General features: G+C 34.4%; 1 protein-coding gene across 3 annotated transcripts in view; it reads right to left on the reverse strand.

Annotated features, from left to right (window-relative positions):
- OPHN1 (oligophrenin 1) overlaps nucleotides 1-15,366 on the reverse strand; it is a 564,560-nt gene that overhangs the window by 370,486 nt on the left and 178,708 nt on the right. For all 3 annotated transcript variants that reach the window (XM_072956529.1, XM_006215235.4, XM_015248679.3), the window contains exon 3: nucleotides 2,206-2,301. In XM_072956529.1, the coding sequence (XP_072812630.1) occupies nucleotides 2,206-2,301 (96 nt within the window). The remainder of the gene's footprint in view (nucleotides 1-2,205; nucleotides 2,302-15,366) is intronic.

Here is a 15,366-nt window from a genome sequence, read left to right on the forward strand (position 1 = left end):
CATGGTCAGGCTTTGGTGAGAACTCTCTTCCAGGCTGCAGACTCTCAACTTCTCATTGTATCGTCACATGATGGAAAGAGGGTGAGAGAGCTCTCTGGAGTCTCTTTTATAAGAGAACTAATCCCATCCATGAGGGTTCAACCTTCATGACCTAATTACCTCCCAAAGGCCCCACCTCCTAATACCATGATATTGGCAGTTAGAATTTCAACCTATGAATTTGTGGAGGACACAAAAACATCCAGTCTCCATTGAAAAGTACAAAATAATCAAATCTTGTACTAACAATAATGGTTAAATAGCTAACATTTATTCAAGCACTGTGTACACTTGGCATTAATCACCTCATCCCCATTTTACGGGTGGAAAAAAATTAACAGAGAGGTGAAGTCACTTGCCAAGATTACACAGCCAATATGTTGCAAAGCCAGAGTTCAAACTTGGGCTGTCTGACTCCAGAGTCCATGATATTAACTTTTAAATAAGTTATGTCCTTAGACCAAGATAGATTTGCAGAAAGTAGAATGAAGTGGAGTGAATAAAGAAATAATCCAAATGCAAATGTCTGCCTCATTACTTACACTGCCACATTTAGCCAAAACTATAGTCATCAATCTCATAAAAATTCTCACTGAAGTATTATACATAATTAGGAAAAATTGGAAATAAGCTAAATTTCCAACAATAGTTGATTAGTATATAAATATAGCTCCTATAATGATGAAACTTGAATATGTCTACTATTCATTCAACAAACATCTACTATATGCTAGGCATTCCTCTACATGCTAGGGAAACAGTAGTGAACAAAACAGTGTCCTTGCCCCCCACTCAAGCTTACAAAAATTTTTAAATGACATGAGAAAATGCTTATGATGAAATGTAAGGTTGAAAAGAAAAATTATATATTTAGTAGGAACTAAATTACATATACAAGATTTTGTGGTAGCTCACAGTGAAAAAAATGTGACAATGAATATATGTATGCTCATGTATAACTGAAATATTGTGCTGTACACTGGAATTTGACACAACATTGTTAAATGACATAATATAACTCAATAAAAATGTTTAAAAAAATTACATACACATAAAATAGATACAAGTACAGAAGAGAGTTTAAGGATAATATGTCAATACATCCAATAGCTTCTGTGCTGAAATATATCTTGTTATCATAGGTAATTTGATACTCTTATATTATTCATATTTATTGCAATGAAGATTTAATAATAATAATACACTTTTATATTTTAGTCTGGGTTCATAAATACCCTTGTGTTACTAACTTATTTCAGTGACATCAGATAATTCAGAGCAGTTCTGTGATCTCATCCAACAAATGCTTTACACCAACTCTTTAACTCACCGGCCAACAATTTTTTTAAAAGGCCAGAGGGCAAATATTTGAGGCTTTGAAAACTATCTAGTCTCTGCTATTCCTACTCAACATTGCAGTTGTACTACAAAAGCACCCAGAGACAACACTTAACGCTGTACCAACAAAACTTTATTTACAAAAAAAAAGCAGCAGACAAGATTTGGCCCAAGGGCCATAGTTTGCTGACACTACGTTAACTTCATAACTAACAGAAACACAAAGTCCTTTTTACTTCTACTGTTCAGTCTCTTCTTTGTAACATCCCTGAGAGATAGATATTAACCAAATTCTAAAAGGGACAAAACTAAGGCTCAGAGAGAGGAAATATCTAATCCAAAATTGCACAGCCCATAAAGCGAGTTGTTAAATTCAGTTCCCAATGGAGATGCCAAATCTCCTATTACCTGAAAATCTATACATATATAAATTATAGTTTTAAACTTTCTAGGGGAATTTATTCTTCAGAAGACTCTTACTTTCAATTATTTTGGACAATAAATCCCCCCAAAATCACTCTTTAATCTATCTTTTACAAAAATTTATGTATTTTCATATGTTAGAATCTTTAAAGAAAAATCCCCCTGCAGACTGAGTCAAAGGCCTCAATGGACATGTGAGAGATATCATTTGATTCCTTTTGTGTGAGGAGAAAATGGGACTAGGGGAGAAGGATTTGTTATGATTCTTAAGCAGTCTCCTAGGAGCTTGGCACTGGGGCAGAAAGGATAAAGATGCCTAAGTTCTCTATATCCAAAACCCAAGGAGGCTGTATGGTCTCAGACCTCCTTTGAGAGGCACAGGGCCACATGTAGCTGAAGACTTACCAATGTTAATCTCGTCATCAGTCAGAGTGTCTCCAATGAAATCAAACTGAAAGGACTGCAGCGTCTGGGAAAATTTCTGAACAGCAGAGGAATAATCTGTAAAGGAAGGAAAAACAAGAGAAATGTTCACCACTGCTATCCTTTGCCTGATTCCCTCACCTATGTTAGGGCAGACGGGAGAAAAGCAAAGTGAAGTGCTCCCATCAGGTAGCAAACTGCATGGGAAGACTTTAAACAAAAGATCAAACCTTCAATGGAAGGTTTGAGCAACTAATATTACACATCCCTTAGTGAAGTCCTTCATTTAAGTTATGGGGCACGTTTTATTCTCAAGTCCTGTCTTCTCTGACTTGTTCTACCCAGTCTGTAAGACATAAAAGCTACTTAGTTGTACTCCTAAGTGGGTCTCCTTAAGCTTTACTGACTTCCCATTATGAACAATAGACTACATGTTTTCTCACCTCTCACTAAATATCCACAATCATTCCACAAAGAAAAAATTAGCTTCAGCTCCCAGAACTAGCTGGAAGAGCTGGAACTAGAAGCGAGGTAGTCTGTCTTCCTTTCTAGGGCCTTTTCCATGACAACATAGGCAACATCTGGACATTTTCCACAACTTAACCAGATGGCAGCCTAGACTAAGATACTTTCTGGCAGAGGAATAAATTTAACTTGCTCACAGAGTATTCACTGAGGGACCTAAAATAAGGAAATAATGGATGAAAAAAATGAGGGTGGTATAGTCAGACAATTTTTTTTCTTTTTGATCAATGATTTTGAATTTTATTATATAAAAGTTTAATGATGATATAAAATTAAATCACAACCAGCCATCTTTTTGATAGATAATCTCTACTTAATTTTTTCAAATGTGACCTTCACCAAGAGAGCCAGCCAAATCTCCAACTTTGCTACTCCAAGAGTGACTTTCAGGCCAGAAGTATCATCATTATCTGGGAGCTTGATGGAAATACACATTCCCATATCACACCCCAGACCTGCTGAATCAGAAACTGTATTTTGATATAACCCTTAGGGAATTAGTATGCTTTTAAATAAAGCTAAAATAAAGCTTGAGGACTACTGTTCTCACCAACTAAAATGGCACACTAAGACCATATTCTTGATAATTTTGGTTTCCTTTTCCTATTTCTCTTTTCACTCTACTTTCATCATCCTCCACTTTCACATAAATCAGATACACAAGGTGCTGAGAGTTTCTCCTTTCATCCTAATAGAAAGGGAGACAATACAAGCAGCACCTACTCCCTTCAATGAAAAGTAACCATGGTTAGGCTATCATGGTTAAACACAATAAAATATGTTCAGGCATTTGGCTGGAATATTAATGTGCCAAGAATTTTATTACCTTCTTGTCTATGTCCTATTCCCAGGAGTACATCTTTTCAGTATTTAAAGCCTTGATCCTTTGAACACATCATTGAAAATAACAGCAACAACAACAATTACAATAATCATCATCATCATCATCATCATCATCGGCTTACAGAGATTGGAAACTACATACCAGGCTATGATGCCTTCTCAAATTTCCACATTTTAGAATCACATTTTCTAGTTCAAATCTGGGCCACATAAATGTGAGAGGAGCATGCACACCCTGCCTTCCACATTTCATCAGCAAAGAGAACACAAAACTGGATCCTTGCCTGGAAAACTTTTCTCTGGCCTCCTTGACCAGCAACAGAAAAAAGCAAGCCGAGAATTACTCATGTGCTCTCGGTTTCACTCAGGGAAATTAAATATAAATATTCATTATATTGCCCTTTCACACATACTAGGATTTCATAAATTTTACTTGAGCCAAGCAAGGTAGAGTTATAAATCATTCCTCATTTAGAATTATATAAACATTTCAGAAACCACAAATATTATAATTTCTAACATTTACAGTATTTTGTAAGTAAAAGAATGAAATGAGGAAGGAGTTACAGTCATTCCCTTTCTCATTAATTGCATCAACATTCTTCTCCAGATAACTTAGACTTGAAAACTCTACCTTACATCTGAATAGAGCTTGAAAATGTTTATGAAAGATTTTCCACAACACTTTTTATTTACTGTTCCCAAGTATTCAAAGGTAACTATTACCATCCTCACTTTATAAACAAATAAAAAAATAAGACAATGCAGACAAATCACATTCACAAAGATACAAGCATAAATTATCAGCTCTTCATGGAAAGAACATCTTATTTATTTGGCCTCTGTACTAAGAGAAGTTCCAGGAAAGACTCAAATATTTTAGATAAATGTGATGGGTGACATCTGGACTCCAAAGAATTGACAGATAACCTAGAAATGCTTGTCATGGATGAAACACTTATTTCCTTATCATTCACAACATCACTCCAAACCATGTAAACTCATAATTATATAAGAAATATCATTATTTGTCAAGTTTGAAACAGGTATGGAAATCTCCATTCTTAGAGTATATGTTTCCTTGTCTTAACCCAAAGCTCATCCTATGAAAACTATGCTGCAATTGGGGCATTTACCAAATACAATAATCTGAAATTGTTTAAGATTGTGGTGGAGTGAAGCAATGTACAAGTTGGAATTATCAAGAAGTTGAACAAAACACTTGGCAAAAAATATAGAGAATGACATGCCCAGAGAGGGGTTTTGCAAAACTGCAACTTAGTCCTAGAAATCCAGAAAGACATGTATTTGAAAAGGAATGTATATATACTCTGGGCTGTGTGTATGTCAACAAAAGACTTGAAAAGGCCCTAATCTTTCTCTTCTGGCTGCCCTTGAGACCTGCACAAGCAGGGAGAGAATAGTAAGGCAGAGTTGTAAACTGGTTGAATGTTAAGGGCATGCCCTACCACACACATACACAAAGCCCTTCAGCAAAGGCTAGCAGACTTATTGGTTCAAAATATTTCAGGAAATCACTGTCCAATCATTAGCTGAAAAATAAGTTAACCTATAGACTTCAGCGGCTTCACACAACAAAAAATATACACGTTAATACAGAATTACTCCAGGAGATCAAAAAACAAGCAAACAACAAAAATAGACACTTTATAATAAACTCTGGGGAGTTGGGGAGGATCTAATTTCTAGAGATGTCAGATTATATTATTTTAAATGTACTCTTTCCAACAAGAAATTATGAGACATGCAAAGACACAGAGAATATTGATCCATACTCAAGTAAAACTGGTATCAATAGAAACTCTCCATGAGCAAGTCCAGATATTGGACTTACTGGAAAATGATTTTAAATTAGCTACCTTAAATATGTTCAAAGAATTAAAGGAAAGCATGTCTAAGGAACTAAAGGAACAAATGAGAAAGATGTGTCACTAAATAGAGATTAACAATAGTTAAAGATAATTTTAAAAGAGCCAACTGAAATTTCTGTAGTTAAAAAGTACAGTAACTAATATAAGACTTTTACTACAGAAGCCCAAGATTAGATTTGAACAGGCAGAAGAGTCAGTGAACTTGAAGACAAGTTAATTAAGGTAACCCAGACCATGGAACAGAAAGAAACAAAGAATGATGAAAAATCAACACAGTCTCAGACTGAAGACTCAAATATAAGACATGACACCATAAAACTCATAGAAGAGAACATAGGCAGGACATTCCTGGACAAAAATCGCACTAATATTTTCTTAGTTCTGTCTCCCAAGGCAAAAAAAAAAAAAAACGCAAAAATAAACAACTGGGACCTAAACAAACTTACAAGCTTTTGCACAGCAAAGGAAACCATCAACAAAATGAAAAGATAACCTACAGAATGGAAGAAAATATTTGCAAATGATGTGAATGACAAGAGCATAACCTCCAAAATATGCAGACAGTTCATGTAACTCAATATCCAATAAAAACAAAACAAAACAAATAACTCAATCAAAAAATGGGCAGAGGACCTAAAAAGACTTTTCTCCAAAGACATACAGATGGACAACAGGCACATGAAAACATGCTTACCACTACTAACTATTAGAGAAATGTTTATCAAAACTACAAGGAAGTATCACCTCACACCTGTCAGAATGGCCATCATCAAAGAGTTACAAATAAGAAATTCTAGAGAGAGTGTGAAGAAAAGGGAACACACATATATTGTTGGTGGGAATGTAGTTTGGTGTAGCCACTGTGGAAAACAGTATGGAGTTTCCTTAAAAAACTAAAAATGGAGTTAACATATGATCCAGCAACCCCATTTCTGAACATATATCTGGAAAAAACTAACTTGAAAACATTCATGTACCCCAATATTCATAGCAGCACTACTACAACAGCCAAGACATGGAAGCAGTCTATATGTCCATTGAAAGATAAATAGATAACAAATATGTGATATATATATATATATATATATATATATATATTACTCAGCCATAAAAAGTGAAATAGTGCCATTTGCAGTAACATGGATAGAGATTATCATACTAAGTGAAGTAAGTTAGGCAGAGAAAGAACACCACAGTCAACAAAAGGAAAATACACAATCTCCTCAAGTGCACAGTGATATTTTCCAGGCTATACCATATGCTCAGATCAAAAAAAAATAGCCTTAATAAATTTAGCAGAATTTAAATCATATAAAGTACATATTATGATCACAGTGTAATACAATTAGAAATCAGTAATAGAAGAAAATTTGGGAAATCCACAAACCTGTGGAAAATTAACAGCACAGTTTTAAATGACCAAGGGATCAAAGAAGAAAACAAAAAATAAATCAGAAAATACTTTGAGATAAATGGAAATAAAAATACAGAACACCAGAACTTCTGATGTAAAATTATCACAGTGCTTAGATGGAAATATATAGCTTCAAATTCCTGTATTAACAAAAAAGAAACATCTCAAACCAATAATGTAATTTTTGACCAGAAAAAACTAGAAAAAGGAAAGAATAGTAAACACAAAGCAACAAGAAAGAATGAAATGATAAAAACTGGAGTAGAAATTAATAAAAGATAATAGAAAATGATAGACGAAAATCAATTAAATCAAACATTGATTCTTTAAAAACATCAACAAAATTGACAAACTTTTAGATATAATTACCAAGAAAAATCATTCAAATTACTAAAATCAAGAGTGAAAGAGGAGACATCACTGCAGACCTTATAGAAATGAAAAGCATTATAAAGGAATACTATTAAAATTGGCACCAATAAATTAGATAATGTAGATAAAATGGATAAATTCCTAGAAACACACATACTACTTAAACTGACTCAAGAAGAAATAGACAATGTGTATAGACATACAACATGTAAAGAGAATAAAGTAGTAATCAAAAAAAAAAAACTGCCCACATAGGAAATATCAGTACAAGTTTGCTTTGGTGGGAAACTCTACCAAATACTTCAAGAAGAATTAACACAAATCCTGCACAGAATTTTCACAAAATAAGATAAATGTGAATATTTATCTCATTCTGTGAGGCCAGTATTATCCCAATACTAAAACCAGACAAAGATATAGCTAAAGAAATCTATAAACCAATACCCCTTATGAATGCAGATGCAAAAATACTTAAAATAATACCAGTTAACTGAATTATAAAAAAAGGATTATCCACCATGAACAAGTAGGACTTATTCCAGGAATATATGGCTGATTTAACATATGAAAATCAATCAATATAATATACTATATTAATAGAATTCCTACTATTATCATCTCAATATATGCAGAAAATTATTTGATAAAATCCAACACCCACTCACTATGAAAACACTCAACTAGAAACAGAAGGGAGCTTGATAAAGGCCCTAATAAAAGCCGATGTCACATTTAATAGGGAATGACTGAATGTTTTCTTACTAAGGCCAAGAAGACTAGGATGTGTGCTCTTACCACTTCTATTCAATATGCCACTGGAAGTTGTTCAAAGATAAATTGGTAAGAAAAAGAAATAAAAGGCATCCAGATTGAAAGGGAAGAAGTAAAGTATTTCTATTTGCAGATAACATGATCTCATATATAGAAAGGCCTAAGGAATAAACAAAAACAGTATTAGAACTAATAAACTAGTTCAGCACATTGTAGGATAGAAAATCAATAGACAAAAAAATATTGTTTCCATACAGTATTAATGAACAACCCAAGATGAAATTAAAATAATTCCATTTACAAATGATTAACAGAAATAAAATGTGTAGGAATAAATTTAACAAAAGAAGTGTAAGGCTGTACACTGAAAACTACAAAACATGTTTGAAATAAATTAAAGAAGATCTAAATAAATGGAAAAGCATCCCATGTTCATGGAACAGAATACTTAATATTGTGAAGATGGCAATATGCCACAAATTGATCTACAGATCCAATCCATGTCCTACAAAATCCAAGCTGCTGGTAAGCAAATGAAAAGATGTTTAACATCATTAGTCATTAAGAAATTTAAATCAAATCCACAATAAGATACCTCTTCACATCCACTAGGATTGTCGATGTCAAAAAAGTGGACAATAACAAGTGTCAACAAGGATATGGAGAAATCTGAATTCTCATACACTGTGAGTAGGAATGTAAAAAGTTGTAGCAGTTTTGGAAAACAGGTTGGGAGTGTCTCAAAAAGCTAAACATAGATTTACCATAGGACCCAGCAATTCCACTCCTAGGTATATACCCCCCAAAATTAAAGACGTATGTCCATGCAAAAACTCATACAAAAATGTTCATAACAGCATTACTTGTATTAGCTAAAAAGTGGGAAAAAATTCAAAGGATCATCAAATGATGAATGGATAAATAAAATGTGGAATAGCCATATAATGAAATATTAGTCAGCCCATTAAAAAACAATGGAACACTAAAACACGCCACAACATGGATGAACCTTGAAAAGATTATGCTTAGTGAAAGAAGGCAAACACAAAAGACTTCGTATTGTATGACTGTATGATTAATTTAAATGAACTACCTAGACTAGATAAATACAGATGAACAAAATAGTGGTTTCCAGAGAGTGGGAGAGGGGACAATGGTGAGTTATTGTTAATGGGTATGGGTGTTTTTGAGATGAATAAAAGGTTCTTGAATGAGGTAGTAAACACCACTGAATTGTACACTTTAAAAAGGTAAAGTTGGTATGTGAATTACATCTAAGCAAAGCTATAATTTAAAAAATTTATATAAATGGAAAAGGGAGGTAAGTATGACTCTAAAGAGGGACCAGAGGGCAGATCTTTATGGTAAAAGAACAGATCTGTCACCTGATTGCAACAGGGATTATGCAAATCTACACATATAATAAAATGGTACAGAACTATACATACCCAAAATAACAATATTAATTTACTGTTTCTAATATTAACCTTATATAAGATATAATAATTGAGGTAAACAGTGAAGGGTATATAGAGCAATCCATAGTGTTTCTGCAACTTCTTGTAAATCTATAATTATTTAAAAATTTAAAATTTAGAAAACATCTTTTAGATATCTAATTTATCCAAGTGAATACCAAGCATCACAAAAATAAAGACCAGAATCATATGAATCTTTGTACTGGCCTTTACTTTGTTCCTATGAAAAACGGATTAGTAGTCATACTTACCCACAGACTTATAAGGATTAATTTAGATAACATATGCAAAATATCTAATTCTCCTTCTTCCTTTTCTTAATAAAAATATCAAATTTGACACGTTCAGACATTGCCGTTGCCAAGCATAAAACTCAGAAAAGAAATTTAGCTCTTTCCTAGCCTGTCAGAAATTAAACTCTTCCCGTTGGGTATGACTATAAATCCCTGTGCCAACCAAAATATAGGTGGCCTAGTATAAGATGACCTGAAGCCACTTCTAGGAGACTCAGGTTCTCTAATGTTTGAGAGGACTTGTTTTAAGTGAACAAAACTATGGTTGTAATCATCTAGAGAGGATACTTGTGGTGTAAGATGAGAGGAGGGAATCTGAGAGAAGCTGGTATTATATAAGGCAGAAGTTCTCAAAAGTTTTGATCTTAAGGCCCCCTTTACAATCAACAATTATTGAAGACTACAAAGAGCTATTTTTATGTGTATTATATCTATCAATATTTGCTATTTTAGAAATTAAAACTGAAAAATAATTTAAAGTTATTAATTTATTAAAAATAACAGTGACAAACTGATTACATGTTAACATAAACAAATAACATATCTTATGAAAAGCTATATTTCCTAAAAAGAAGACTGTACTAAAAATTAGCATTATTTTACATTTTGCAATTATTTTTCCTGTTTAAGGATTTGATAGAAAACAACTGTATTTTCATATCTGCTTCTTCATTCAATCTGTCGTGATGTTGTTTTGATTGAAGGTATAAAGAAATTCTGTCCTCACCAAGAAATGTAGTTGGAAAAGGAAGAAGCATAGCCCTTCAGATAAGTATAGTACCTTCATTGTTACCACACTAAAACCTGACAAGTAGTAGTTTCTTAGAAGTTATCTGTGATGGCGAATCAGAAAGCATGTCAAAGACCTCTTCATGCTCAATTTACCAGTAAAATCCATTTGCCTGTCTTGTAATTTCAATGGATCTATACCCATGCACAGATGTTTTACTTATGTGTGACTTTGTAACATCATGCTTTGGTAGTTGGGAAAACATTGGTTCACTGAATTATGCAAATCTTCCAAATACTGATACATAATCAACATTAAAAATCAATTTAAAAAATCACTGTCAAAATCACCACAAATCTAATTAAAAAGTACACATACTGAAGCTGTGAAGCACACAGTGGAGAATATGTTTTCCAAGTTTCTAATTTTTGCTTCAAACCTTGAATTTTATTATTGACACCAACCACTGTTAGTGTTTTCTTTGAAGTAAGACCCTGATTTCAATTGGGATTTCCAGTCAAGATGATGAAGTGCTAGGACCATGAGCTCACCTCTCCTCATGACTACAATGAAACCACAACTGAATGCTAAACAACCATTAAAAAAGATTGGAATCTAGAAGAAAATCTCCTGTAACTGGAAACATAAGGAGGGAACCACAGTAGGATGGTAGGAGGGGCATGCTCATGACATAATTGGGCTCCATACCCCCCAGGTGGGTGATCCACAAGCTGAAGAACAGTTAAGATGCAGAGGCCCTCCTATAGCAGTGAGAGTTCTAAGCCCCACATCAGGTTCCTTAGCCCAGGTTCCAGCATTGGAAGAGGAGGAGAACCCAGGACATCAGGTATTGAAGATCAGTGGGACTTGGCTCCAGGAGCCCCACAGGACAGAAGAAAATGGAGACTTTATTTGCTTCAGAATCATACACAGAGTCTTGAGTAAGCCAGGCCCAAGGTCAGGGGCAGTGATTTCATGGGAATCTAGGCCAGGTCTGTCTGCTGGATTTGGAGGGTCTGCTGGGGACATGAGGGATGGCTGTGGCTCAACCAGGAGACATAAAAACTGGTGGCAGACATTCCAGGAGTGTTCATCTATATGAGATTTTCTGGAGGCTGACATCTTGATTGGATCATTAGCACCAAGACCTAGCCCCACTCAACAGCCTGTAGGGAAGCCTCAGGCAAAATAACATACATGGTGGGAACAAAGCCCCACCCTTCAGCAGACTTTCTAAGCTACAACTGCCTCTAGACACAGCCCTACCCACCAGAGATCTAGGACCAAGTTTCACCCAGCAGTGGGCAGGCACCAGCTCCTCCTGCCAGGAAACCTTCATAAGCCTCTAGTTCAGGCTCATCCACCAGAGGCAGACCAGAAATAAGAAAACAATGATCCCAAAGCCTATGCAAGGAATTCACAAACACAGGAAAGACTACACTGGGATTGGCTGGACCCTAACCTTTGGGTGACAAGAGAGGAGTGTACTGCCTGGACACATAGGACATCTCCCATGAAGGGCCACTTTTCCAAGGTTGAGAAATGTAACTAACCTACTTAAAAATACAAATAGAAAGATAAACAATATGAGTCAGCAAAGGAATATCTCCCGGGCCAAGGCACAAGATAAAATTCCAGAAGAAGAAATAACTAATGAGGAGATAGGCAATTTATCTGAGAAAGTGTTTAAACTAATAATGGTGAAGATGTTCAGAGAACTCAAGAAGAGTATAGATGCACAGAGTGAAGTTGTTAGCAAAGAGTTGAAAAATATAAAGAATACCCAGAGCTGAAGAATAAAATCGCTGATATGAATAACACACCAGAGGGAAACAAGAATAGACTAAATGAGGCAGAAGAATGGATCAAATAGCCAGAAGACAGATTAGCAGAAATCACTACTGCAGAACAGAAAAAAGAAAAAAGAATGAAAAGAAATGAGGATAGTTTAAGAGAATTCTGGGACAACATGAAGCACATTAATATTTGCTTTATAGGGGTCCCAGAAAGATAAGAGAGACAGAAAGGACCTGAGAAAAATTTTGGAGAGATAATCATCAAAAACTTCCCCAACTTGGGAAAGGAAACAGTCATCCAAGTCCAGGAAGCACAGACAGTACCACACAGGATCAACCCAAAGAGGAACACACTAAGGCACATAGTCATCAAATTGACAACAATTAAGGATAAGGAGAAAATAAAATTAAAATTAAAAATTAAAATTAGCAAGAGAAAAGCAACAAATAACATACAAGGGAACTCCCATGAGGTTATCAGCTGATTTTTCAGCAGACACTCTACAGGCCAGAAGGGAGTGGCAAGATATATTTAAAATGATGAAAGTGAAAAACCTACAACTAAGAATACTCTATCCAGCAAGGCTCTGGTTCAGATTTGAGGGCGAAATCAAAAGCTTTACAGATAAACAAAAGCCAAAAGATTTCATCACCACCAAATCAGCTTTACAACAAATGTTAAAGGATCTTCTTTAGTCATCAAACCATAAGAAAAGAGAACAAAAAGAAGAAATGGGGGGGGGAGACCTACAAAAGATTGCTCTGGCTGTTCAGGGTCTTTTGCAGCTTCCTATAAATTTTGGAATTGTTTGTTTTAGTTCTGTGAAAAATGTTGTGAGTATTTTGATGGGGGTTGCATTGGATCTGTGGATTGCTTTGGGTAGTGTGGCTATTTTGGTAGTATTGATTCTTCCAATCCAAGAACACAAGAATTCTTTCCATTTCGTTGTGTCATTTTGGGTTTTGGAGTATAATTAACCTCCTTGGTTAAGTTTATTTCTGGGCATTTTGTTGTTTTTGATGTAATATAAATGTTTATGCTGGTTATAAAATTCTGGTTTTTGAAATGGAAAAAAAAGTGAATGAAGGGCTACAAATGGCAAAATATCCTTCTTCCTTATGAGTGAGTTGTATTCCATTACATATACATGCTGCATCTTCATTATCTATTAAACTATTGATGTGCACTTGGGATGCTTCCGTATCTAGGCAATTATAAATAATGTTGCTGTTAATAGCAGGGTGTATATATCTTTTTGAATTAATTCTTATTTTGTGGTTGGCTTTATTTCTTTGATAACTATGTAAGTTTAAAAAGCTAAATCTCTAAACATTCTTAGAAACAATGAGCAGTACATATATGTAAATTTAAAAATATATATGCAGTTAAAAAAAACAAAAACAAAAAAGAAATGATCTATCAAGCCATGAAAGACATGGAAGAAACTTAAGAGACACATTACTAAATGAAAGAAGACAGTCTCAAAGGCTATAAAGTGTATGATTTCAACCAAATGACATTCTGGAAAAGGCACAGCTACAGAAACAAGAAAAAGATCATGGTTTCCAGGGGTATGGGGAGAGGGAGGGAGGGAGGGAGGGACGGAGGAATGAATAAATGGAACACAAGGGATTTTGGAGGGAATGAAATTATTCTGTATGATACTATAGTGGTGGCTACATGTCATTATGCATTTGTCAAAACCCATAGAATGTACAGCATCAAGAGTGTACCCTAATATAAACTATGGACTTTGATAATAATGTGTCCATGTTGGTTCATCAATTATACCAAATATGCCACACTGATGAGGGACATAGAGAATAAGGGAGTGTGTATATATATATATATATATATATATATATGGGGGTGGGGAGAGCTATGTGAGAACTCTGTGTATTTTCTGCTCAATTGTGCTGTGAACCTGAAACTGTTCTAAAAAAATTAAGTTTATTAATAAAAAAGAAAACAGATGAAAAAAAAAAGACTCATTTCAATTCAAGAGGAATTGGACTACCCCTGTTAATCAACACCAACTTTCCCACCCTGTGAGACACCTCATCTTACTCTAGTCCTAGAATATGTGCTCAATGATAGCCAGGATCCTGTATTTCAAGTGTTTAAAATAATGCCTCACATGGAGTATACATGACCAAATACTTGAAAAAATGAATGAACAAATTCATTGCATGTGGACTGTGTGTCAGGTACTGTGTTTGTGTGCAAGGAAGGAAAAATTGATAAGATCACGCCTTCAGAGATCTCAGAGTATAGAAGAGACAATATACGTGAAAGAAATCATTGCAATCCAGTGATCTCAATAATATAAACTATTGCATATTGCAAAAAGTCAGCAAAGTTATAGTGTTAATCAATTAACAGTTTACAGAGAGTAGATATAGGAAACTCCATGTTAATTCTGCCAGTAATGTATTTCAACCTAAAAGTCACATAAAGAGAACCTACAGAAAAATGTTCTGAAATATTAGTGTCAAAAGCACAAATTCAACCAAGGTGTCGATGAGGGGTGTGTCAGGCAAAAGAAATAATGGAACACAAGTCCTAATTTGTTTCCAACTACAGAAAAGAAAAAAAATACAGAATACTATTTATATGAATGGGTATATATTTTACCTACATTGTGTACAATATCTCCATTTACATTCAGTTTTTTAAAGTCTGTCACATATTTTTAATGAGATTTTAACTGACAGAATATTATATAAGTGTGCAACACAGTGATTCACTGTGTTTTTAAAAGTTATAATCCATTTAGTTATTATAAAACATTGGCTACATATACAGTATTGGAAAATGTATACTAATAGCTTATTTATTTTATATATAATAGTTTGTATCCCATAATCCCCAATCTCTGTCTTGCCCGACCTCTTATAACCCTCCCCATAGGTAATCATTAGTTTGTTGTCTACATTTGTGAGTCTGTTTCCTTTCTCTGCTATATTTACTACTTTGTTTTATTTTTCAGATTCCACACATTAGTGATATCATACAGTATCTGTCTCCG

Source organism: Vicugna pacos, chromosome X, assembly GCF_048564905.1.
Source record: "Vicugna pacos chromosome X, VicPac4, whole genome shotgun sequence".
Taxonomy (NCBI): Eukaryota; Metazoa; Chordata; class Mammalia; order Artiodactyla; family Camelidae; genus Vicugna; species Vicugna pacos.